General features: G+C 42.7%; 1 protein-coding gene and 1 non-coding gene across 6 annotated transcripts in view; both read left to right on the forward strand.

The window, feature by feature from the left end:
* Positions 1–27,280, forward strand: part of Vps8 (VPS8 subunit of CORVET complex) — a 216,139-nt gene that overhangs the window by 75,799 nt on the left and 113,060 nt on the right. For all 5 annotated transcript variants that reach the window (XM_029544439.1, XM_021209011.1, XM_029544437.1 and 2 more), the window contains 7 exons: positions 1,311–1,357; positions 5,656–5,878; positions 9,807–9,896; positions 11,907–11,958; positions 15,599–15,641; positions 21,974–22,046; positions 22,823–22,942. In XM_029544439.1, the coding sequence (XP_029400299.1) occupies positions 1,311–1,357; positions 5,656–5,878; positions 9,807–9,896; positions 11,907–11,958; positions 15,599–15,641; positions 21,974–22,046; positions 22,823–22,942 (648 nt within the window). The remainder of the gene's footprint in view (positions 1–1,310; positions 1,358–5,655; positions 5,879–9,806; positions 9,897–11,906; positions 11,959–15,598; positions 15,642–21,973; positions 22,047–22,822; positions 22,943–27,280) is intronic.
* LOC115065198 lies at positions 24,427–24,590 on the forward strand. The gene has a single exon (XR_003844984.1). It is a non-coding gene; the product is annotated as a U1 spliceosomal RNA (small nuclear RNA).

Consider the following 27,280-nt stretch of genomic DNA (forward strand, 5'->3'; position numbering starts at 1 on the left):
CACTTTATCTGTACTGTCAATCGTGTGTGTGTGTTTGTGTGTGTGTGTGTGTGTGTTTGTGTGTGTGTGTGTGTGTGTGTGTGTGTGTACGCATATAGGTGTGTGGAGACAGAAGGGTTGACTCCCCAGGAACTAGAGTGACAGACAGAGTTAAGGCCACCTAATGTAGGTCCTGGGAGTTAATCTTGGATCCTCTGAAAAAGCGGTGTCGAAAGTCTCTACCATTGTCCTTCTGAGCTTGGCACAAACATGCAGACTCCCTTTGTCAACAGGGCTTCTCCTTCTCTGACCTTGTCTAGGGAGTTCAAAACCCCGTCAACCTCCCCCCCCCCCCATTCCTCTACCTTCAGAGTGACACATTCGTGGCCTTTGTTAGATTACTGTCAGCTTCCTTTCTCCTGAGAAGAACCTGGTCAGGAAGCACCTGAGATTCCTGGAGTCCCTCCCCATGCTAATGAGGCATCTCAGTACCTTAGCCTTCAGCCAATGACCTTTGTCCACCTTGGCTGTGCCTACTTGCTTCTCCAAAAACTATGTAGGCCTTGATTCACCCCTGCTAAAGTCCATCTGTCTCCTGAAGGTGGTTGTGGTGTATTGTTACTACCTTACATACTCATAGGGCTTCCAAACTGCCCCTCCCCCATCTCTACTCCATTTGCCTCACGGACCACTATGGGCTGAGGATCCCCGGTTAGGGCAGGGCAGGGCAGGGCAGGGCACAGTATGCACTTAATTGCCAAGAGAGGTCCAACCCTTATCTGTATTTTAAATGGTATCTCTCCCCAGCATTTCTAGGAGCTTCCACCCTGTTCTCTAGCCTGCCCAGACACCTAAATCTAAAATAGATTTAATTCCCCTGACCTCTCATAGAGAGATGACTCAGCAGTTAAAGACAGTGGCTACTTTTCCAGAGGACCCAGGTTTGATTCTTAGAACTGACATTGAAGGTCGAATCTGTCTGTATCTTCAGCTCTAATGAATCCAGTGCCATCTTCTGGTCTCTGTGGGCTGCATGCAGAACACCTGCAAAGATATACATGTAAGCAAAACACCCATGCATATAAAACAAAAGTAAATCTTAAAAAAAAGACCCCTCCCCCAATATATTTGTGATAAATTTCCAGAATGGACATTATTGGACCAAAGTGTTTACCCCTAACACTTCTGGAAGGGTGCCAACTTGCCTGCCAACAGTGCGCTCTGAAGTTGCGTTATCCTAGCAGTCCATGCAGCATCTGGAGCCGAACTTCACTTTCCTCATCAGGCTGTGGGTCAGGGCCGAGCTGATGCTCTTTTACATTCTCTTCCAGGATACGGTGCCAGTCATAGTGGACTACTGCCTTCTGCTCCAGCGAAAGTAAGTACCCAGTGCCCGTCTGCTTCAGACAGGAAGCCCTTGCTTCACAGGAAGTGCCTTGCTTAGGAATTGTCTTAGTTAAGGTTTTTCTGCTGTGAACAGACACCATGACCAAGGCAACTCTTATAAGGACAACATCTTCATCTTAAGCCTGCTAGAAGACTCCCTTACAGGGAGCTAGGATGACGGTCTTAAAGCCACACCCAGAGTGTCACACTTCCTCCAACAAGGCCACACCTCCTAATAGTGCTGCTCCCTGGGCTAGGCATATTCACACCACTACAGGAATTCTATAAATGTAACTAGAATATTTCTTAATTTGTACAGACTTGACTCTTGAGTGCATTTTCATATGATGTTAAGTTGTTTCACTTCACAACTTTTCCTACACAGAAGCTTGTGGCTTATCACTGGTGTGCACTTGTGTGCAACAGTAACGGAGGGACACTTGTCACACAGGGTGATGGAGGTGACTTTTATGGACCATCACACTGCAGTATTTCGTACCATTCAAAAGAGGCTAGGTTCATTCTGCTAATTCATCTTTAGTTTTTTTTTCCAGAGCCTTTTAATTTAAAAACAAAGTCAGTATAAAACTCTAGATTAGATTTTGTAGGTTTAAAGTATTAATTTTACTAATTTCCAACATGTGCCAATTCCTAGGCTTTGACACTCATTGTAAGAGCCAAGCACCTCTAGGTCCTTTGTACTAGTGTCTCTAATTGTTGTCGCACCTTATTAACATGTATAGCATTGCTCATCTTCATTTCACAGGTAACATTCCATAGACAGCAAGTGACTAAGAAACTTGTCAGATTTATACAGGGCAAAGGTGGGTTACACAGCTCAGGAGTCTAGCTTCTGTGTCCGTGGTCTTAGCCATTATTAGCTAAGATCACTCTCCAAATAGTAAAGATTGTGTGTGAGTATATAATTCATGCACAGCTAAAGAAAGCCCTAACTGCAGTCATTTGAATTATGAATATGTATGTCTTTGAGAACCAGTTCCTAAAAGGTCAGATCACGCTGTGGAGGTATAAGTGAAGATTTTCAAGGGCCAGTTGTTTGCCCCCAGTGTTTCCTATCATTAGTGACACACACTGTATCGCAGTAGGGTTTTGTTGACAATGTTGTGTTGTACTTTGTCCTCTTTATAAGTTGGTGCTAGAGGAGAAGTTTCTTCTCTACGCTTGTGTGGATCCCCAGCCACCTTCTCCTGATTACTGTCCCCCCATTTTCACACTCACTTCCTCGGTGTTGTTTTTAGTTTTCACAATAGCCTTAGTAGTCTTATGTGTATATATTTTGATTCATTTAACTCCCATTTTTCAGAGAGGCAGTGCTAGCCTTGTTTTCAGGACAGGAAAGGTAGGTATAGTGGCTTCCTAATGGTATGAAGTATTCCAGTCCATCCAGTCAACTCTTCACATTGAGAAAACTCTCATCACAGTGGGCATGCCTCTCATACTGAAGAAGTGTGGTACTTGGTGCAAAGTGTCTCTCTACCACTCACTGGGTGACTGAAGGGGCAAGGAGACTTGTGCTTAGTTTGGGGTTTTGAGAGCTCTCACAGTGACACAGGGTTTAAGTGACCCCAGCAGTTGTAAACTGAAGGACAGTATGGGGAAAACATATTCTGTCAGAAACACTTCATGTTATTCACAAAAATGTTCTCTAGGTACATACTTCTCTCTCCCCCTCTCTCTCCCTTCCTCTCTCTCTGTTTGGTTTGGTAAACATTTCTTATATGTATGATTTCAAAAGAAAATTATTCTCCAGTCTGTCATTTGGGCTAGAAGAAGGGACTTCTCATTGAGCCAGAACATGGAGCGGAAGATGGATTCTCTTCCAGCTTTTGTCCACATCAGGACCTGTTTTCTCTCCTCTGGTCTTACCAGCTCCTCCTCACTAGTCTCCTTGGCTGTGCTGGGAAAATACGGTATTTGTTGTTGGGAATTCCAGAGAGGAGTGCCTGAGTCACGGTGTACTTTAGTGCTTGTTGTAGCTGCCTCCACCCTCCTCTTCCTGCACACAAACTCCTCCACCACTAGCCTGTGATGCAAATACTACAGTTTTCTCATCTCTCAGTTTTGTTTTCCAAGTCTGAAAACTCGATTGTGTTGGTCCAGCTTTGATGACAATTCCATGTCTTTGTCTTTCTCTCCTGGTCCCATGTCTGTCTGCTTTTCAGTTCCAGCAACCACAGGAGAGCCAGGGCCGCGTCAGCACCACAGTGCCACTGCCTGAAGTGTTGCAGGTCTCAGACCCTTTGTCCCCCTCCCCCCCCCCCGCTTTGTTCTCAGTCTGAGTTGTTCTAGATTTGGCTTTCCCATCTGGCTCTCTTTTCCACCAGACTGTTGAGACCCTGTCTGTGGTCCTGGGCTAGGGAGGATGGAATAAGCTCTTTGACCAACACTCATCTTGACTCCCTGGCTAGGTCTTCCCCTTAGCTATGGATATGTAATGGTTAAATACTTAAGAGAAATCAATCTTAAATGGTAGAGGTCTTAGAACAGTTTAGAGTTGCCGTAGACAGGTTTACAGTGGTCAGTAGTTTAGGCTTGCTTGAGCAGAGGATTATTAAACATGTGTAACTTCTCTTTCTGTATCTTTCTCCTAAAACTGGTATACCCTTGTGTTTCTGCTTGCTCTATATTTACTCTTTCTTCTTCATTCTCCAATTTGAAAGGACTCCTTCCATTGAGACTCCCCATAGGAGCAAATTGCACACAATACAAATATCATTTTTACTAGACTTAATGCCAGTTTTACTGTACAGCGGTCCAGAGGCCATGTGAAGTAATCATAATTCTAAACTGTAAAAATGGTACAGTATTTGGATTATATTTCAGTAAACTGTAATGGTGCTAGTCACATTGAGTTTCCATCACCATGGTTCGTATCTGAAGTGATTAAACTCAAACGATTCAGTTGCGTGGCATTCCGAGCCTGCAGTACCTCAGTAGCCCAAGTGGACAAGACGTAGTCCTCGGATAATCAGGTTTGTCTTAGTACAGATTGGCAAGTCTCAGATAGACAGTGCCTTCTCCTCTCAGAGTTTGCAGTTATTGTCAGCTAAGTTCTTCACATTTTAAGAAGTTATAAAACAGTGTGTGAGTTTAGCCTTTTTTCTTCCTGTTTGCAGCAAAAAATAAGCTCTCCAAAATATCCCTATTAATAGAGCATTAGTAACAGTGACATCTTTAGAATGACCTCATCTCTTATTCAGTGGACTTCATGTTACAGGAAGTAAAGCCAAAAATAGTACAGGGCAAGGCTGAAGTCAGTCCTTCTAGGAAATATATCAGCACCCTAGAGCATAAAGCATAAATACAGAAATAGGGTGCACCTTCCTGTTGTCTTCCTTTCCTGATGCGTAACACATTTTCTCCCAGATAATGACATCATGCTATAGAATTTTGCTTCCTTTTAATTTTGAAGTAGTGAGACAGATAGGAGTTGCTGAGTCTGATTTTTCTTGCTCTTTGGTGCTAGCCTCTGGGTGGACTTGCCTTAGCCTTACCACCACTGTGTGTTGTCCTTCCTCTGTCGAAGAAATGTCTTGTCTATTAACTTCCGTGCTGTTTGATGAACTCGTAGCTTTCCTGGGAAAGTGAAGGATTAGAGATGGAGATGAAGCTCATGGAGTCTGAGGTCACTGGGAATGTGTCGGTGCCAGGAGTGGGGCAAGGGCACGTGGCCCTTTGATACTTCTGCCCTACTTCATGGTGTCTGCCCTTTACCTACTTACTGCTTTAAGAAGCAGTTGCCTTAAGAATCGCACACAGGATGTGAGACAGAGAGCTGGGTTCAGATTCTCACTGATAATCCCAGTGTGGTTTTAGCAAGCAGCTGAACTTTGTCAACTTCATTTGGGGGGAATGTGCCTCGGCCCGAGTATCAGAATCATTCTCCTCTTCTACCCTGTGGGACCCAAGATCAGACTGAGGCTGGCATGCTTAGTGGCAAGCTCCCTTCCCCACTCTGAGTCATCTTGCTGGTCTTGTGTGGTCTTTTTTATGACCTTGAACTCATACTCGCCTGGCCTCAGCTTTCTGAGTGTTAGGTAGCTGGAATGCACCACCATGTCTGGCAGCACTTCTTATGTGTAAAAATTGTTGGGAAGATTGACTGTGTGCAGTATGGCAATGTAAACTTCAGGGCAAACATTGCTAGCTAGTGTTTTTGTTAAGCTGATGTAAACTGAAGTCTGGAAAAGATATGACATACTTAGACTAAGTTTAATGGGTATTTGGAATAGTCCTAAAACTGCTTTTTTTTCTCTCTCTCTGTTGTAGGGATCTTCTATTTAGCCAAATGTACGACAAATTAAGCGAAAATTCCGTTGCAAAAGGCGTGTTTTTGGAGTGCCTTGAGCCATATATCTTAAGTGATAAATTGATGGGGATTACTCCCCAGGTCATGAAGGACTTGATTGTTCATTTCCAAGATAAAAAACTGCTGGAGAATGTGGAAGCCCTCATTGTCCACATGGACATCACCAGCCTCGACATTCAGCAGGTGAGCTTCTGCCCACAGAGGAGGCACTTCACCATCATTGACCCAGTTAGTGAGCCTTTTTATAATGATGTACTTCTTAGGAATTTGTGTAAGTCAAACCCAGGTAATAAATACTCCCAAGCCAGAGAGTATGTCTTCTGCTTCTTGGACCTTCTCCAGAGCTCATGGCTGCTTATTGTTAGATCACCCAGGAAATGCTTTTTGCCTGGCCCTTACTCAGTGTGCTTAGTAACATGACCTTCATCTGGAAGGTTGTTTTCCAACCACGGATACCTACTCATTAATAATAGACCATTTTTATGTTTAAAGCATGATGCCATTTAAAAAATAGATAGTATATGGAGCAGAGTAGAGTTTTGAAATGTAGAGGCTGGTGTGAGAGGCAAATCACAGGGCTTCTTAGAATAAGCCGACAACTGTGGATGATGGTGTGGGGGCCACAGCCGCTGCGACTGAGGATATGTCTGAGCTCAGGCAGCTGTGGCTGATGGTATATCTGGGGTTCAGGCACCTGTGGTTGGTTGTTAATATATCTGGGTTTAGGTAGTTGTGACTGATGGTATTTAATTCTTTAATCAGATTAACCTACCTAGTGAGTGTGATACTCCCGAGAGTCTAAGGTATGGCTGGCTTTCAGATGTCTTGGGAGAACCAAACCCTTTGAGAAGGTGCAGAGCCCACAGATCAAAAACCTTGAGAACACCACAATATTTCCCTAATGTTGGTGAGCACCCGAGGCAGAGCCCAGTCTTCTGAGCACATGTCTTTCTGGTGTGTGGGTAATTTGCTATAGTCTGACAACAGCCCAGTATTTTGAGAACATGATATTAATCTGCATTAATATGGTGGTCACATCTAGGAGAAATTTTTATTTCTTCCTAATATTTTCAGATTTTCCTAAATACAGTGTAAATGTGCTCTGATCTTTTCCACATCAAAACAACACAAAGCCCCCTCAGTTTCTCATCTCTGTATCAGTACTTGCTACCCCAGAGCCACCAGCCTCCTCATTCCTAGTCACACTACGTGTTGAAAACCTTGGCTGGGTCACTGTTTCTATTTGTATTACATCCTGATAACTTTTCCAGGTTGCTTTCAGTTGAGTCAGTAAGGACCTTGCTTAGATCCGAGTGTGTGTGTGTGTGTGTGTGTGTGTGTGTGCGCTCGTGCGTGTGTGTGTACTTACTGTCATGTACAGCATGTGTTAATTCCCTCCAGCAGTACTTGTTCAGTGATAGGATCTGAGGATGCTGCAGCTATCCTGCTCTTCAAGTGTCTCTTCATAAGATAAGGGAGAAAAGTTTGGCAATAAGCAGAAAAGTAAAACAACCAATGAATATTTGAAAACAAGTATTATGTTAAAAATCAAAACCAACAATATAGTAGAGAGATAGGCTGCCTGAGACTGGCTAACTATAGAAAACCTTTCTGAATGACAGAAAACATCAGAACTGAGAGTGGTGTTGCATGTCTGTTGGCCCAGTCAGTGTTTGGGGTTGTGGGGGCAAAGCCGGGAGGATTAGAGGCTCAACAACCCTTTCAGGCCAGTCTGAGATGCATGAGACCCTCTCAAGGAAGAAAAAAAAAATGACAAGACATACAGATGCAGAGAGAGAAATCAATAGTGCCAGCATTTTAGAGGATAAGATTGTGCTAGGTAAAAGCCAGTGTAAAGGGGGAAGAAGAGAGCCTGCCTTGAGCATTAAAATGACAGGAGGGGCAAGTGGACCTGGAGCCTGATGAGCACAGGTAGAGTATCCATGTGACGTAAAGAAATCTTATGGAAGAAGGGGTCGGGTGGGGGAGGAATTGAGTTAGGAACTCCACAGGAAGACCAACAGAGTCCACTCAGACTTCTGGGGCTCTCAGAGCCTGCACCACATACACAGGCTAGACCTAGCCCCATTCCTTCCCTGCACATATGTAGCAGATGTGCAGCTTGGTCTTCATGCGAGTCTCTAACAATTGGAACAGGGACTATCCCTAAAGCTATTGCCTGTATGTGGAATCCGTTCCCTAACTTGGATGTCTTGTCTGGCCTCAGTAGGAGAAGAGCACTTAACCCTGCAGAGACTTGATATGCCAGGGTTGGGAGGCCTCGCTCTCTCAGAGGAGAAGGGATTGGGGGAAGGGGGACGACCAGGAGAGGGAACAGGAATTGGGATGTAAAGTGAATTTAAAATAATATTTTTGAAAGATATTATCTTTTTAAATTTTATTTATTTATTTTACTTATTCATTTTACATCCCTCTCACTAGTCGCCCCCTCCCACAATCCTTCCTCCATCTTCACCTGCGTGGGTGGGATCCACGGGGATATTCTTCCACTCTGGCACTTCAAGTCTCTGAGGAGTTAGGTGCTTCCTCTCTCACTGAGGCGGGACAAGGCAGCCCAGCTGGAAGAACTTATCCCACAGACAGGCAACAGCTTTAGGCATAGACCCGGCCAGATGTCAGAGACTCACATAAAGGCCAAGCTGCACATCTGCTACATATGTGTGAGAAGGCCTAGGTCCAGCCCATGTATGTTCTTTGATTGGTGGTGCAGTCTCTGAGAGCCCTAGGGGCCAGGTGAGTTGACTCTGTTGGTCTTCCTGTGGAGTTCCTATACCCCAAGGGGCTGCAATCCTTCCCCCTATTCTTCCATAAGCATCCACAAGCTTCATCCACTGTTTGGCTGTGGGTGTCTGAGTCAGTTGCTGGGTGGAGACTCTCAGAGGTCAGCCATGTCAGACTCCTGACTGCAAGCATAAGAGTATCACTAATAGTGTCAGGGATTGGTGTTTGACCATGGGATGGGTCTCAACTTAGGCCTGTTATTAGTTGGCTATTCCCTCAGTCTCTGCTCCATCCCATCCCTGTATTTCTTATAGACAGGATAAATTTTGGGTTGAAAGTTTTGTGGGTGGGTTGGTGTCCCCCTGGGGTTCCTCCTGCCTGGCTACAGGAGATGGCCTTTTTAGGTTCCATATCCCCAATGTAGTGAGTCACAGCTAAGGCCACTCCCATTGGTTCTTGGGCACCTCCCTTATCCCAGGTCTCTGTCCCTTCCTGGAGAAGCCCCCACCTCCTCACCCCTGTCAGTTGCAGATTCCCATTCATTCTCGTGGCCATCCGGCCATCTCCTGTCCTTCCCCACACCTGATCCTGAATGTTTCCCTAAATGTTTTCTATTCTCTCTGTTCAGCCACACCACATTTCTTTTCCACGTTCCCATCCTTATCGCCTTCTGTCCGTGTGATCTGTCATGTTCATTTCTTCTGTTGGCTCACATGTCAGGTGTCGCCTTTAGATCCCAGGTCGTTTATTGTTCTGAGTGACTTGGCTGAAGATGAAGTTAGGTTCCTTTAGAATGATATTGTAATTGTAAACAATGGGTGTGTGTATGTGTGTGTGTGTGTGTGTGTGTGTGTGTTAATGTCTTCTACAACTCTTTAATTTCTCTGATGTCTGAGAGTATAATTATATTATGTTCCCTTCCTTGTCGTCCCTCCAAACTCTCTCATACATCCCTCATGAGCCCTAACTTACACATCTTGTTTTCTTCTTTGACAGTGTGCAAGCTGCACGTAAGGTCTAGAAGGGTAGAACCCCATGGTCACTTTATTCTTATGCTAAGGAGATGTTCTATAAACTTTTGAAGAACTGTTTTAATGATTAAATGCAAAGTGAATATTGAAAGGAAGGTTATTTTAAAGAAACAAAATTAGAAGTTTGAGGGGTACTTTAAAGTAGCTGTTGTACTCTGAACTAATACTGAACCTGCAATAACACCCTCCATTGAGTGTGAGTATTTAAGTTTCAATTTCCATCAGAGAAGAGGGAATAAGAAAACTCAGGGAAGAGAAAGGCCTCCATTCTCAGCATTTGAAAGGAAATCACTGTGTGATGGTGTTGAATGTGTTCAAGAGGTTTTTTCCTGTTACAGGTGGTTCTCATGTGTTGGGAGAATCGTCTGTATGATGCCATGATCTATGTCTATAACAGAGGCATGAATGAGTTTATCAGTCCGATGGAGGTAAGATACTAACTCAATACATTTAACATTGTCTGAAGTCTCTTGCTCCCCGTTTACTTTGAACACTTTGTTTTCATCTAATTCACATTTTTATATGAGCATATTAGAACTGTTTCCATTTTTAAAATTAAAATATTACATTTATTTATTTTGTGTGTGTGCATTCATGTCTTTATTTATGTGTTTATGGGTATGTGTGTGCATGTCAAGAACAATGTGTGTTCGCGTGCGTGTTCTCTTTCTTCTGTTATAGAGTCCTAGCCATTAAATCCAGGCTGCCAGGGCACCTTCACCACTGAGCCATCTCACTGGCCCTCAGCTTTTAGAAGTATTTATTACTGGTGCATTTAGGTGGCATTTTTGTTGTTGTTGTTGTTGTTGTTCTTCGTTTTTATTACTGGTGATTGAACTCAGGACCTCTTGTGTAGTGTGCATTCTCTACCACAAGCCACACCTTTCAGCTCAGCTCAGCAGGTTTCTTACGCCTTTGTTCGTATGCATATGTAAATATCCAAGCTCCAAAGGCTTCTTGGTAGAAACAGTGCCTACCTGTTAAACTCTAATCTGTTTTTGCTACAGTTCCTTTAACTTCTGTTGCTGTTGGGCAGGGCTGTTTCTGTGGGTCGTGTGGGACCTGTAAGTGTTTAGGAGTCACTGTGGATTGCTAGTATGTTGCTTTGCTAAATACAGAATATTAGGGTATTCATGATGCTGTCTTTGTTCTCTTCACTGAGAGAGTCTAGACGCACAGAGGCCTGGATTGCCGCTTGTCACTGTGGATGATGTGGCTACAGACATAGGTAGCTTTCCCAGTCTCTGCCTGTTGCAGTAGTGGCAGAGTTACCCCAAGGGTGCCAGACACCCACTCCAGTTTTGTTTGGCCCGAAGTCATTCAACTGCAGTCTTTTTGAGCATACCACCCTCAACTTTGGCCACACCCCTTTCCTCTTGGTCAGTTTCTAACCCTGGCTATCAATGATGTTGAAAATCTGTTCTTTGTTTTAACCAGGTCAGCTATTCCCCTCCTGTGTCCCCCCAACTCCCCTGTAGGGCTCCATCCTTCCTCCATGCAGAACATTCTTCCCTTCTAAAGAGAGAGAAGGAAAACATGGAGGTGGGGGTAGGTGGGAGGAGTTGGGGGAGAGGAACTATGTTCAGAGTATATGGTATGAAAAAGATTTATTTTCAATTAAAAAAAAATAGAGTAGATAAATTAAGTTGTAAAAAACGCTTGGGAACCTGCCTTAATTGTGGCAAACAGTTTCTGTGTTTGGTTACAATGACTGAGTGCAGCAAGGTACATGAAGCAGTTGAACTGTTAAGCAATCGAGTATCCAGAAGCCACCAGTGTGATTCTGTAAGGACTTTTAGTCAGCATCCTAGTGAGATGAAGGAAATAACATAACTGTAAGGGACCCACTCTGTGCTTCTCAAATAGTAACTATTCATACAAGTTCTTTTTTCAAAGTCAGTTTTTTTCCCCAGACAGGAATGTTGGGGATGGTGACTCATGCCTATAATCCCTGTACTTAGAGCTGAGGCAGGAGGATTGCTATGAGTTATAGGCCATCTTGAGCTACAGAGTAGGACATTGTCTCCCAAACCAGACAAGAATTCCTCTGGAAGACCCTGACAGTGGTCTCTTTGGGTCTGTGTATGTCTGAGTGATGTAGGCAATGTGCTTTGTCCTGGGGCCCCAGCTGTTGCGATGTTTCTGGTCTAAAATCCTCTGCATTGCCACTTTGGTGGGAGAACCTAACATGCTTTTAATATCGGAAACCACGATCTTGACAAAGTCCTTCAAGAAGCTGGTGTTACTGAATGGGGTGTGGCATTGGAGATTATGCGGAGAAGGTTCTTCCGATTAGCAATCTATTCATAAAGTCTTATATTTAATCTCACGGCAAATAAGTAACTCCATCAAAGGAAGGGGTACCAACTTTAATGTTCATTATTATCTTTAAAAGTGCTATGCTTTGAAATGACCGTGATTTCTCTGTTTCAATTTAGAAGCTTTTCAAAGTCATCGCCCCACCTCTGAATGCAGGGAAGACTCTTACAGGTATTCCTTCCCTTCCTTCTTTGAAAAGATTTGTTACATTCTGGTCCGGGGCACACTGGGTCACGGTGCACATGTGGCGGTCATAAGGCAGCATCGTAGAGTCGTTATGCTTCTCTCCTTCTCCTTTACCTGGTCTTCAGGTCAGACCCAGGCCACCAGCATGTGCATTTGTTAGCCACTGAGCTGTCTAGCCTCCCCCCCCCACACACACACCTTATTTCTGGAGACAGGATTGCTCCTCGAACCTGGACCAGTCGGTTTGGGGTCAAGTCGGTGAGTAAGTTCTAGGGCTTTGCCTGGTAGTGCTGAGGTTCCAGGTGTTCTGTAGACTCTGGGGATATAGACTCTGGTCCTCGTGCTTGCACACCAGGTGCGTTACACACTGAACTGTGCTGCCGGTCCCATCCTGCAACATTTTCTTCTAATGTAGATTTCTTATTTCATTAGGAAGCACATTATTATTTATCTGCCTTTTAAATCATAGTGAGATTTATTTTATGGCTTAATATCTGGTGTACTCTAGAGAGTGTTTCAAACACACTGGAGGACATAATGAAAGTATTGTATTATGTGGAATGTTCTGGAATTGCTATGGTTTATGGTTCTGTTCAAGTCTTCTGTGTCTGCATACCTTCTGTAATTGCCTTATTGTTGAAAACTGGTGTGGAGCTCTTTACTGTTATTTCATTGTTCTGTCTCATGCCTCAGTCCTTCCAGTTTTTATAGCTAATGTTCAGAAAATGTTTATCACTGAGATGAATGACAGTTTCATGGGACATCTTCAAATTGCTTATAACTATGAGGGTATTTAACTTTTCAAGTTTTATGTAGCCTAACTCCTTTTGTGAATTAATTTCTAAAGGCTTAGTAACTGTTATCAAAATGTCTTATGTTCATGGTAAATGAACTGGTGCCATTATATACTAAAATTACTTTAGTTCAAATGGAAAAGTAGATTTCCTGCCAGAGTCCCCTAATTGCCATTTAGCTGAACTGAAGCAACAATCAAAATTAATTTTTTATTGGTTTTCAAAATTTCATGAGCTGCATCTTACCTCTGAAGGTTTTGACTTCATGTGGAAGTCACTATTTATGAAAATTGCTAAGTTGCACAGTGCTAGTCTTAGAATTCAGAAGAATTTTACCTGGAAAGTTGGAAAGACAGACCTGAGATGGATTTTCCTTAAACAGAGGCCATCTGCTCCATCAGGGGCACCACCCTTTCCTGAGGCCACCCAGAGATAAGCTTCAGCCAGAGAGAGGCATCTGTCTGCCCCCACCCTCCACCCTCAACCCCACCCCCCACACACTCTGGACTGCTCTGCTCTCTCTTGGGTCTTTCCTATTGCTTGCCATTAGCAAGTGTACAAAATAGTGTTTTCCTTCTTGTACCTACATACCTTCCTGCCCTTGACTTGTGGCTGCCTTCATCCAGGCTCTGTAGGATCTACAGCCTCTAGCCAGAGGTACAGTGCCTCTGGTCATTCGTAAAAGAAAGAGACATAGAAGGACCCATTGATCTTTATCTAGATCTTTTTGTCTCCAGCCTCTTTGAAGAGAAGTGAGTTGCCAGATTGGTCCTGGGCTTTGAACCTAGAGCCTTGGAAATGCTGGGCAGTGTTCCATATGGATGCAGCCACTGAACTGCATCCATAGACCTCATTCCTGGCATCCTCTCTATCACTCCCTTAGGCCAGAGAGACTGAACGTCTTTCTGAACTTGTGTCTGGTGTGTTGTATAATGGCACACTTACCCTCAGGAAGATGCCTCATAGGAGACTACTCTGCATGCCCTCAGGTTGTTAGTGTCTAATTCTTTGTTATTTTGTCTTTTTTTTTTTTTTTTTTCAGAGCTGAGGACTAAACCCAGGGTCTTCTAGGCAAGCATTCTACCACTGAGCTAAATCCCCAACCCTGTTAGTGTCTAATTCTTATAGTTACTTTGTGTATTAAGTGCAGGCTTGCAGGCTCTCCCTCCCTCCCTCCCTCCCTTCCTTCCTTTTCTTCTTTCCTCCCCATCCCATCTCTGCAATGATGGAATAGGAGTCATTTTGTTTAGTCTTAATATGTTATATCTTATTACAGCCCAAACCTTGTATTGTTGATGTAGGCTTGAAAGTTGGTGTTCTCATATAAATCTACTATAAACGAATATGGAAAATCTAAGCACTGAAAAATCTGAACAACATTGTTGAGCTTGTACAATAGAGAACTATCTAGAATGCACTGGAAAGACCCGGGTAGTGGAGAATGAGTCTCAGTTTTGGCTACACTCCTACAAATTTGCTTTACATGTCACAGATCTCCCACTCCAGAGGAAGGCCTGGGAGTAGAGTGGCGGGGAGGGGCATGCTGATGAGTGCATTCCTCTCTCTAGGAAGATACTACAAGCTAGATGGACTTTTCCTGAGATTTCTAATGCTAAAGTATTTACATAATCATGTGCCGGGAAGAGGACTCAGTGGGTAGAGACCCTTGCCTCTACAGCTGACAATATCTGAGCCCCAGACCCCCAGCACGGAGAGAGAACTAACTCCACTTCCCAGCGTTGTCTTCTGACCTACACACACTCTCTCTCTTACACACACATACAACACAGAACACACACACACTCTGTCACTGTCTCTCTCTCTCTCTCTCTCTCTCTCTCTCTCTCTCTCTCTCTCACACACACACACACACACACACACACACCCCACATATTAACATACATACACATTCACATACACCACACCACATGCATACACACACAGCACCACATATTCTTATACCATGCTCACACGCTACAAATATACCACACACATATGCACATACACACACACACATACACACACACATGCACATACAAACACACACAGAGTATTTGTTTAGTCAGTCAATAAACCTGAACTTGGTGCATCATTGAGCTGATTACTGTCATGTGTCATACTAGTTGAGGTGGATCAAATGACACTTTGAGTTTAGGCAAAATATAACTATTCATGTAGTGTTGAAAAGTTCAGTTTTATTTGTAGAATGTCACAGACTTTAGTATTTATGAAGATTACTGATAAAGACATTTTCTTGCATTATTTATAGGATTCTGGTTCCAGTTCTTCATAACCGATAACAGATCCCTGTAATCTTTGCTCCATAAGTGTCCCCAGTCACCTCACCTTATTGATGATGTTCCAGTGTGCGATACCTTTACCCCTTAGGCTAAAAACTCACCTAATTATCTTTTTTGGTACTCCAAAAGTCACACCAAATAACAGAATCTCTTAATGTAGTTTAGAAAGGCTATTTATAGGTTTATTACTTCAAACATTTGGAAACGTGGCCTCCTGAGACCTGTGCACTGTGGGTGGTGGGTGACCAGTGCGAACACACTGTAACTACATCTTAATAGTAATTGGCAATGATCTGCAGGTCAGTAACTTTTTTCCGCACTCCCTGCTCCCAGGCTATAACAGTATATACACAGCTTTACTTGGGTCTACACGTGTCTTCAAATACAATCTAGAGGAAAATTAAAAAGTGAAGTAATTTGTCATCTCAACTTTATGTTATTTACATCATCTTAAAGCCAACAGTACCATAAATGTTACTGTTCTGAAAAGGTCAGAGAGAGAACTGCTGAGTACTTTTATTTCTGTTTCAGATGAGCAAGTTGTTATGGGTAACAAGCTTCTGGTGTACATCAGGTAAGAGGTTCCCATGTGTCTGTAGTTGTGTGTCCCTCTCCGTGTGTACATCAGTGAGAGGTTCTGATGTGCCTGTAGCTGTGTCCCCCTCCGTGTGTACATCAGCTGAGAGGTTCTGATGTGTCTGTACCTGTGTGTGCCCCCCTCCGTGTGTACATCAGCTGAGAGGTTCTGATGTGTCTGTAGCTGTGTGTGCCCCCCTCCGTGTGTACATCAGCTGAGAGGTTTTGATGTGTCTGTAGCTGTGTTCCCCTCCATGTGCACACATTGCTGAGAGGTTCTGATGTGTCTGTACCTGTGTGTGCCCCCCTCTGTGTGTACATCAGCTGAGAGGTTTTGATGTGTCTGTAGCTGTGTGTGCCCCCTCCATGTGCACATCACTGAGAGGTTCTGATGTGTCTGTAGCTGTGTGTGCCCCCCTCCGTGTGTACATCACCTGAGATGTTCTGATGTGTCTGTAGCTGTGTGTGTTCCCCTCCAAGTGCACATCGCTGAGAGGTTCTGATGTGTCTGTACCTGTGTGTGCCCCCCTCCGTGTGTACATCAGGTAAGAGGTTCCCATGTGTCTGTAGTTGTGTGTCCCCCTCCATGTGTACATCAGGTAAGAGGTTCCCATGTGTCTGTAGTTGTGTGTCCCCCTCCATGTGTACATCAGTGAGAGATTTTGATGTGTCTGTAGCTGTGTCCCCCTCCATGTGTATATCAGCTGAGAGGTTCTGATGTGTCTGTAGGTGTTTATGTCCCCCTCTGTGTGTACATCAGGTGACAAGTTCTGATGTGTCTGTAACTGTGTCCCCCTCTGTGTTTACATCAGCTGAGAGGTTCTGATGTGTCTGTAGTTGTGTGTGTCCCCCTACGTGTGTACATCAGTGAGAGGTTCTGATGTGTTTGTAACTAGGCTTCCCAGTCCCCAATGTTTGAACTGGTACAGCAATATCCTGTTTGTGTAGTGTTATTCATTCTTTCAAAGACTTTTTAATGTAGAGGAAATTTCATGTCTGGCAATATCTGAAGTCACTTCAGATATTACTTCTGATAGGCTTTGAAGGCAAGCATACTGTTAACACCCCATAGTGCAGAGGGGGGTTGCCACAACACGGAATGCTCTCTTGGTGGCTGAGAGACCTGCTGTGTGGTGTATTCTACTTTTACTACCAGAAAGTCTGGATAATGTGTGTAACCCTAGTTTTACATATATGGGCAAGAAACTTCTTTACGTCATAGCGGCATTAGTGACAGAAGTAAAACCACTGTGTCTTGACGCATAGAAGGGAGTTCATTCCAGTAGAGTATAAGGGTTCAGTCTGGGTAAAACTGGCCATGTAGCTGCTTGGTGGGAAGGTGGGGGAGGTGGCAGGCCCTTTCAGAGCATCATTTTAGTTCTGTAGCATTGGCGCAGATGCTGGGACCAGTCTCACACCTCTTACACTGACTCCTCAGTGAGGAAGAACATAATAACAGTTACCTAGCACTTCATTATCATATTTTAAACTCTGGAATATCTGTTACCAAGTTGTTTCTATTATTAAAATTTGATGGCAGGTTCATAGAGGTGTAAAGTTGTTCCTACCACACCTCAAAAGTTAATTAAGAGAGATATTCAAATGTTCATAAATGATTCAGAAGTCAAGCCATTAATTTTTTTTTAAAGAAATTCTGATTCAGAGGTGAAGCCACAGGGCAAACTCTTCCTCAGATGCAAACCCCTTAAAAGGAAGCCATTTATTTTCCCTGGGTTCATTACCATGGCTGATTTCCAAGTGTTACCCACCACTGTGAAACCTCTAAAGTATCAGGCCTCTAGCAGGCAAACTGTAGCTGAATGGTACTGTTAGGTTCTTCCTGGATACCAGGCATTTGGTGGAGTATCCCCATTACTGCTGTCCTTGTGTGCACTGCAGAATATGGGGTTCCACCCCCTCTCATCATCCATGTTTTCTGAACCAAATGTCATCTCTTTTTTTTCCCCTTGAACTAATACATGAAAACATAGAAATTATGCGTATTTATGGGCTACAGTGTGATGTTTTTGATAAATGTCTATAATGTGTGATGTTTAAGAAGCAAGAGTTAATACAGTTCTCTCCTGAAGATTTATGATGAAACTATTCAAAAGCTTTTTGTTAGAAGATGGACCTGCACTGTTAGACCTGGCCCCATTGATTGAATCAAGCCAGCCATCCCTGGAATAGAGAGTTAGGAAGCTGTCTGTGCTGTGACTTGATAGCTCTCAGTTTATGGTACATGGCTCCACTGTGGTCCCGGCCAGGTCTCCTCTGCTCTTCTGAATCAAGTGGTCTGAAACCTCTCATACTGTGGGACAGTGGAAGGTAGCATTGCTCCTGGTTGAACTAAGGCTCAAAACCCTGGAGACCTTGAAAGGATGGCAGGTGTTTCACCTGTTCCTGGGCACCAGGCCCCTGTCACTAGGTGCAGCCCTCCATAGATTCGTGTCCATCAGTCACAAATGAGGTACCTAAAGGCCTGGAACTTACCCAATAAGTTTTCCTTCCCAGACATTCCTCCCTGCAAAATGTATTTAACCTCAGGCTCACCCTGAGAAGTGGGGTATGGTTTTACTCAACCACTTTCCACCATGACAATAAATGCCTTAAAACCATGAACTGTCTCTTTTCATCGGGATCCATCATGGGGAGCCATGGAGAATGCCTTCGCCTACAGAGCCACCGTCTAATCTCCCGTAGAAGGCCTCTCTGTGCTCCCAGCCACAGCCACCACAAAGACCAAGCCAAGCCTGCTACCATCAAGCCAAGAACTGCCCAGACCCTTCGGGACCAGCCAGAGCTCCCCTCTCTTCCCCCTCAGCAGGCCGGCCCAGGGCTAGATCCATCCTGGGGGGTGTGGTGGGGGGGCACTCCATTCTCAGTTCTTCCTCAGCATCCATGTTCAGCGCCTGGGTGTGTGAGTGCCTTAGAACCAGACAGCCCCGGCCTCCTTGTAGGCCTGAGGACCCCTGAGCCAGTTCTGGCTGTCCCGCACCTCAGACTGTGCTTCCGCGTCCCTGGAGCAGTGTCCAGCGGCTTCCCTAGGGCCTGGTACCCACCCAATGACAGTGTGGGGTAAGCGTGGCCAACTTCCTGCGTCCTGATTCTCCGTTCAGTGAGCCACACGGGCCCAATAACCCTACATATACCTTAAAAGATCATAGAAAGTCAGACCTTTCCACTGTCCTGGGGATTGGTCCAAGAATTCTCAGAGATGTTTCGGGAGCTCTGGGCCAGAGAGTCTCCATGAGATAAAAACAGGTCGGCCATTGCCAGCCAGTACATAGTCGGGGCTAAGAGTAGCAGGGTCAAGGAACTTGCTGTTCTTTTTAATAGTTCCCCTTCAACAGATAACATTGATGTATTTTCATATGTTGAACCCTCCATCACTGAAATAAAGCCTACTTGGTCACGGTAGTTGATTTTTTTTTTTTTTTTTTATGTGTTGGATTTGGTTTGAGAGTATTTTGTTGATTAATTAATTTATTTATTAGTTAGCATTTTCACATCAATGTTCATAAGGGAAATCTCTCAGAAATTCTTTCTTTGTTGGGTCTTTTGTGTGGTTTAGTTATCAGGATGATTATGGCCTTACATAATGAATTAGGTAGTGTTCCTTCTGTTTCTGTGTTGTGGAATAGTTTGAGGAGTATTGGTAATAGGTCTCTGAAAGTGTGGTAGAACTCTGCTAAAACCATCTGGGATGATGATGTTTGGAGTTTTTAATGATGGCTTTTATTTCCTTAGGGGTTATAGTTCTATTTAAATTGTTTACCTGATTTTGATCTAACTTTGGGAAGTGGTGTCTGTCAAGAAAATAATTTGTTTCATTTAGATTTTCCAATTTTTGTGTAGTATAGGTTTTTGAAGTAAGACCTAATGATTCTTTGGATTTCCTCTGTATTTCTTGTTATGAACTCCTTCTCATTTATGATTTTATTAATTTGAATATTCTTTTTCTGGCTTTTAGTTAGGTTGGGTAAGGGTTTGTCTGTTTTATTGATTTATTCAAAGGTCCAACTCTGGTTTTATTGATTCTTTGTTTTGTCCCTTGTTTCTAATTTATTATTTTCAGCCCTGAGTTTGATTATTTCCTGCTGTCTGCTTCTCTTGGGTGTGTTTGCTTCTTTTTGTTTTAGAGCTTTCAGTTGTGCTGTTAAATCAATAGTAAGAGATCTCTCTGATTTTTTTTATGAAGACACCTAGTGCTATGAACTTTCCTTTTAGCATTGCTTTCAGTGTATCCCATAAGTTTCATCGAATTCTAGAAAGTCTTTAATTTCTTTATTTCTTCCTTAACCCAATGGTCATTGAGTCGAGAGTTATTCAGTTTCCATGCATTTATAAGTTTTCTGTTGTTTTTGTTTTGTGGAAGTCCATCTTTAATCCATGGTGATCTGATAAAATACAGGGGACTATTTCAGTTTTCTTGTATCTTTTGAAACTTGTCTTTTAACCAACTATATGATTAGTTTTGGAAAAGGTTCTGTATATTCTGAGAAGAAAGTATAATCTTTTGTGTTTGGGTGAAATGTTTTGTAGATATCTGTTAGGTCCATTTTATTCATGAAGTCGGTTAATTTCTGTCTGAATGACCTGTTCATTAGTGAGAGTGGGATGTTGCCATCTCCAATATGTGGGGGGTTCATTGCATGATTTAAGCATAAGTAATGCTTCTTTTACAAATGTGGGTGCTCTTGCATTTGGGACATACATGTTCAGAATTGAGATGTCATTTTGGTGGATTTTTCCTTTGATGAGTATGAAGTGCTCTTCTCCATCTCTTTTGATTAATTTTGGTTGAAAATCTATTTTTTAGGGATTAGAATGACTAATTTATCTCGCTTCTTGGGTTTGTTTACTTGGAAAAATATTTTTACAGCCCTTTACTCTTAGGTAAGTGTTTATATTTGATGCTGAGGTGTGTTTCTTGTATTTACCAGAATGGTGGATTCTGTTTTCGCATCCATTCTGTTAGCCTGTGTCTTTTTATTGGGGAATTGAGTTCATTAATATTGGGAGAGATTAATGACGAATGATCATTAATTTCTGTTATTTTGATGTTGGTAGTGTGTGTGTGTGTGTGTGTGTGATAGGTCTTTCTTTTTTAGTTTGCCTTTTTTATTCTTTGCAGCTTTTAATTTTCTTTCTTTGTTTTGTACATTTAGTACATTATATGGCTGAAGAGTTTTTTTTTTTCTGTTCCAATCTAATTGGTGTTTGGTAAGCTTTTTGTATGTTTATAGACATCTCTTTTAGGGAAATCATCTTCTATGATATTTGTTCTCTGTATCTTTGAGCTAGCAATCTTCTCCTCCTTCTATTTTTCTTAGGTTTCATCTTTTCACAGTGTCCTAGATTTCCTGGATATTTCCTATAAGGAACTTTTCAGATGTAACATTTTCTTTGACCAGTGTGTTATTTTCTCCTATATATCCCACACCTGAGATTCTCTCTTCCACCTCTTGTATTCCTGTTCTCTTACCTAGGTTTTCCATCCTCAGCATTCCCTCAGTTTGTGTTTTCTTTATTGTTTCCATTTTATTTTTAGTTCTTGAACAGTTTTATTAATTTCCTTCATCTGTTTGATTGTATTTTCCTTTATTTAATAAGAGATTTATTCATTTTTCTCTTTAAACACCATATCATCTTCATAAGATTGAACTTAAGGTCACTTTCTTGTGCTTTAGCTATGTTAAGACATCCAGGGCTTGCTGGAGTAGGATAGCTGGGCTCTGGTGGAGCTACGTTGCTGTGGCTCTTGTTGATTGTGTTCTTTCACTGCCTTTAGCTATCTGGTTTACCTTGGTGCCAGAAGATCTCCAGGAATGCAGGCTGAGCTATAGGCTAGGAAAGAGTGCAGGGGACAGGGGACAGTTCCCTGCTTCTGCACTGTCCCAGAAGGCGCCTGGCAGGCCTTCTTCTTCTTCTCTTATTCTCTCCCCCTCTTCATCTTTCTTTTAATGGAACTCCTCTTTAGGCTTAAAGGGGGAAACCTCTCCTTCCCTCTAAGGCCCTATCCTGTTTAGGTCACCGTATTGTTATTTCTGTCTAATGTTCTCTTTCTGCCTTGAGGGGCCTTGCCTCATTTGTGAACCTTATTTTCTGGACCAGTCACTGCAGCCTTTTTACCCTTGCTTTTTGACACCTTTCTCCTGACCTTTTGAAATACATACTGCATTGTCCTCATCTGTGCTTAGCCACCTGCAGAACAGTAGTGATCTGGTTTTGAACCTGACCTGACAAAAGTTGAGTCTATGTCACGATGGAAGTAGAATCTCAGGGTTGAGAAACCAAGGCATCAGATCTGTTCTTCCCCTTTTCTAGCTGTTGCCTGGCAGGTCGTGCCTACCCTCTTGGTGATATTCCTGAAGATCTTGTTCCCTTGGTAAAAAACCAGGTGAGTATTATTTTTATGGCATTTTTATTGTCTGTACCTCTTAATATATATGACTGTCTCAGTTGTGGTTTCTCTTGTTTTGATAAATACCATCAACAAAAACAATTTGGATGGGATAGCTTACAGTTATGCAGCCCAGTCCATCACTCAGGGAGTCAGGGCAGGCACCTGGAGGCAGGAGCTGATGAAGAGGCTGTGGAGGGGTGCTGTTTACTGGCTAATAGAGAACCCAGTACCACCTGTCCAGGTGCTGGGACCCCTCCCCTATCAGTCACTAATTAAGAACATGCCCTGCAGACTGCCTACAGCCAGACCTTATGGAAGCATTCTCTCAATGGCTCTAGCTTATGTTAAGGAGTTATTAAGCCAGCCAGCATAATGACTGAAGACAGACTGTTGAACATTACACATAGCTCCACTGTAAGGACAAGAGTCCACACTGTCACCAACTTTAACATTTGGTTTAAGAGATTTAACATTAGGGATTTAAGAGAGACATTGTGTAACATGGTGGCAGTTTAATGCATTCAGCCTGCCTTTGTTTTCTCCTCATGGAAATTCTTGTTCCAGAAAGATGTAAGGTCATAGAAAATAATGTACTTTTTTTTTGTTGTTTTTTGAGACATGATTTCTCTGTGTATCACTGGTTGTCCTGGAACTCACTCTGCAGACCAGGCTGTCCTCAACTCAGAAATCCACCTGCCTCTGCCTCCCAAGTGCTGGGATTAAAGGCGTGCGCCACCAATGCCCCGCAATAATGTACCTTTTAACCCTAGGTTTTTGAGTTTCTGATTCGCCTGCATTCTGTAGAAGCATCCTCCGAGGAAGAAGTCTATCCTTATGTTCGGACTTTGCTACATTTTGACACAAGAGAATTTCTGAATGTGTTGGCACTGGTAAGGGACACTGTGATTCCTAAGGTATTTTCAAATGATCCAAATATATGTGTGTGCAGGTAAGTCAGGAGAGGAAATGCTTCAGGATGGACCCCTTAGTTCCTGCTTATATCCCTTCCCTCCCTTGTTGTTGTCTCTCTTGTCCAAAAGGAAAAAAGAAGAACATTTCTGTTTTTTAAGAAGCGTTTGGCTAGGTGGCGTGGTCTCTGATTCCATGCTCATGCTACAGGCATCTGCAGTATGGACGAGGGTCTGTGGTAGACATAGTGAGCACAGTAAACTGAAGCTAAAGTGGGCTGTGGAAGGACTCCACTGAAAACACCTTCCTAAAATTAGAGGTGATTCAGATGAGGCTTTTCGGTTGTGTATAATTATCCAGGGGAATCATAAAATGTAAAGACTCTTCCCAGTTAAATGGCATTGGATTGTACCTTCTTGTTTAGGTTCGAAAGGATGGAAAGTGCTTATGTTATGGTTTTAGTGAAATCATCCGGTTCACAAATATGTAAAACACATTTACAGACAAAATATTTGAAGAAAATGAAACAAGAAGGGAACACACCTAAACGCCAACAGTACCTCTGTAAGATGGTGCCTGCCTCTCTGTGTGCTCACACTGCTTGTATAAGCTACAGTATATAATGGAGTAAATTCCTTTAAGAGGCTGAGTGTCATGTGGATCTTTGTATCCTAGTCTGCATTGGTTAAATTTGATCCTCTGACTTCAGAAACAGTGGCTTTAGTTGCATATGGAGGAAGGGAAGAGAGCTAGCAGGGAATCAGGTGTGATCAGCCCAGGAGAGGCTGGCTACCATTTCCATGCACTTTGGGGGATCCCACAGCTGCTCTCACTCTGGCTGGCCCTTTAAACATGCATGCGAGTGGTTCTTTTTATTTTATTTTTTATATAATATTTTATTTGGAGAGCTTCTGTGATAGGGCAGGGTCCTACAAACAGTTGTCTGAGGATTTAAGTCCAACCCCATTTAATCCCAGACTTATATAAGCTAAGAATGTTTGTATTATTAGGGTTGTTAAAAAAGAAATAAAAAGAATATATAACAGAGAGCACATATTGCCTACAAAGGGTGGCATGCTTACCCACAGGCCTTTTACATAGGATGTTTGTGGACCTTGGGTTAAGATTTACCTTGCTATCATATCATCCAGACCTCCTAATAGTCTTTAATTGTTTATGTCCTGGTTCCCAAATAACTTTGAACTTGAGTTTCAGATCTGCATTTCTTTGTGGTGTGATAATCTAGCAGTAAAGGGCTGGCCTGGCAGCTATTTCCCACCACCATATCCTAACTTTGTGTCATAACAGTCACACTCCTGTGTCTCCATTTCATTAGATTTACAGAAACACACTATTTCAGTGTGTGTTTCAAAGTAGTGACTGTATGCTGCCAGGAGAAAATGGTTATGGAAAGTCTCTTTCCTTTGTCACTATTTATAAAACACTTGTTAATTCTCTCTGCCTTATACTTACCTGGCAGGGGAGATACCATGATCANGAAGGTGGTTTTCCCAGGGCGAGGCTTATCCATTGCACTCCGGATGTGCTGACCCCTGCGATTTCCCCAAATGCGGGAAACTCGACTGCATAATTTGTGGTAGTTGGGGACTGCGTTCGCGCTCTCCCCTGTTTTTTTTAAAAAAAAAAAAATTCTCTCTGCCTTTGGATATTAGTTGAATGGCACTTCTGTAGCAAATGGCACCTTCTGCATCTTCAGTGATATCTCATGTGAACGGTCTGGGATGAGAGAGAATGTGTGTGTGTGTTCATGTTCTAATAAGTCAGAAGATAGAATTGAAATTTTCTTGCCCATCTTCTGTCTCCAGGCAGGTTCATATTTAACTCATCTAAGTACAAAAATATCTCCTGGTTGAACTTGTCAGATTAATAAGCCTTCCTGTGGTCTCCTTGGCAACTCGCTTCATCTAGCTGACTGCAGAGCACATTAGTTGAGATAACACTAGTTATTTTTCAGTGTAAATAATTTAGATAATTCAATGGCTGTTTTTGTTTTGCTTGTCTTCAATGGTTTTTTTTTTAAAAAAACAAAAACAAAAAAAAACAAAAAAAAAACACCTGCCATGTGCCAGTCAGAAATAGGAAGGGAAGGGCATGCCAGCCAGAGGGAAGGGAAGGTGGGGAAGATCCATGGCCTTTGTAAAGACTAGCAAGTCCTCTGGCTTGAGTAGAACTGACAGTCTTGACAGCCCGTGTTGGTACAGAGCCTTTTAAAATTCCACCAGGACAATATGCAGTCCACTTCCTAGGTCAAGAGCATAGCAGTCATTATGTCTATGTTAATTAACTTTCCTCAGCGGGGGTGGGGGTGCTACATGCAGACCAGAAGAAGGTGCCCGGGTTCTTTCTCACTCACGGTCAGCACCTAGGTGTGGCTCAGTTTCTGTCCCTTGTGTGTAATTCTGTGTGAACTTGAATTCAGACTCTAATGTTTTTGATACATATTATATTCAGAACACATTAAGCAATAATATAAAATTTTTAAATGCTGTGCTTGGCACTGTTTTAAGGATATGGTAACTCATTCAGCAGTTTTACTATAATTATTTTTCTTTTTTTTATTAAGATATGTTGTAAATTAACTTTTAGCCTAGTGTATTAAGTATGTGACCTCTGCAGGGCATCACCAAAAGCACTTGCACTTGTTCTCGTTTGTTCCTTCCCACCATGGTCCTTCTCCCAGCCAGCTCTTCTCCTTTCTCCAGGAAGTCCCCTCACGTGTATCCCAACTCTTCTCTGGGTCCCACTTCTCTTCCACCTCTCCGTGACCCTCTTTCTAGTTCCATGTCCCACAAACATGCATCTATAATACACAGTTGCGTGCACACAGATGCACGCATACACACACACACACACACACACACACACACAGTGGTTCTGCATGTGGAAGAAAGCATGCAGTGTTTGTCCTTCTGAGTGTGTCTGGCCTATTTCCTTCACATAATTGATTTCCAATTTTATTTTTTTTTATGGCTATATAAATTGCATTGGATATGTGGTACACATTTTCTTTATCCATTCTTCTGTTGATGGACATCAAAGCTGGTTCATTTCCTGGCTATTGTGAATTGCACAGCTGTAAACCATGATTACGTTTAAAACACCTATCTCTGAAAATCCTTTTTCTCAATTGTAGAAACCATGAAAATTATTTTACATGACAGTAAACTGCATTTCAGGTATTTCCAAGTAAATGTCTAAATGGAGACTAAGCCTATGGCCTCTTATTCTTCTGTCCTCAGGCCTTTGTTCCAGGCTTCCCAGTCCTGCATGGGTCTCTGTGACCTTTAGAGCCCTGCAGAGAGATGGTCCAAGGGAGGCAAGAAGATGGTTTGGTTCAGTATAGTTCAGTAGTTGATGTTGGTTCAAGCTTCAAGAGTCTGACCCCAAGCGATCCATTTTAAGTATATTTAAGCACAGTACAATTTGGTGAAAACCTTCCTGATGATAATTAACTCAATCCTACTTGCCCAACAAGGCATACATAAATTTCCTTGAGGAACAAAGTAAGCTATATAAAGATCAGACATGACTGCATTGAAACGTACATGTGACACCTTTATAAAGATAGGTTCTAAAGATTGGGTACAGAGATGGGGGCAGGAGGAAGACTTATTAATCTGTTTCCTTCTAACATTAGCAAAAGCAATTACCTGAGATTTTCCCCTAAAGATAGGTTCTGTAGATTGAGAAAAACAAGTTTGTGGTAATGGTCAGGGGAGGGTCTGATGTGGGCTCCAGCCACAAATAGAGCAAAGAGCTCCAGGCTAGAGACCATGTCCACTCCCAGCCTTCTAGGCAGATAACAGGTATCACATTCCTTCCCTTGAAAGGACAACCAAGTGTGCTGTTGTTGATCTGTGATCATAACAGCCCCTTGTTGTTCGTTTGTTCCTGTAACATTGTTTTACTTTCTTTCTCAAACTCTTTGCTTATGTAATAACAACATATATATCATATTCATTTTTAGGTCTTGGAATGTCATGAGATGTTAAATAGCATAACTAGGACTGGCGTAGGCTCAGTGGTTAAGAGTACTTACTGTTGTTGCAGAGGCCTTGGGGTCCATTCCTACAACAATATGGCAGCTCACAGTCATCTGTGACTCCAGTTACAGGTTTCTGCTGTCCTTTTCTGGCTGCTACTGGTACTAGGCAGACGTGATAAACATACATATGTGTAGGCAAAACACTCACACATGAAATAGTCTTAAGAAGAGGAAACGAGGCTGGAGAGATGGCTCAGTGGTTAAGAGCTTTTGTTCTTCTTCTAGAGGACCCAAGTTTAATTCTCACACCTAT

Source organism: Mus pahari, chromosome 12 (genome assembly GCF_900095145.1).
Source record: "Mus pahari chromosome 12, PAHARI_EIJ_v1.1, whole genome shotgun sequence".
In the NCBI taxonomy this organism is placed as follows: Eukaryota; Metazoa; Chordata; class Mammalia; order Rodentia; family Muridae; genus Mus; species Mus pahari.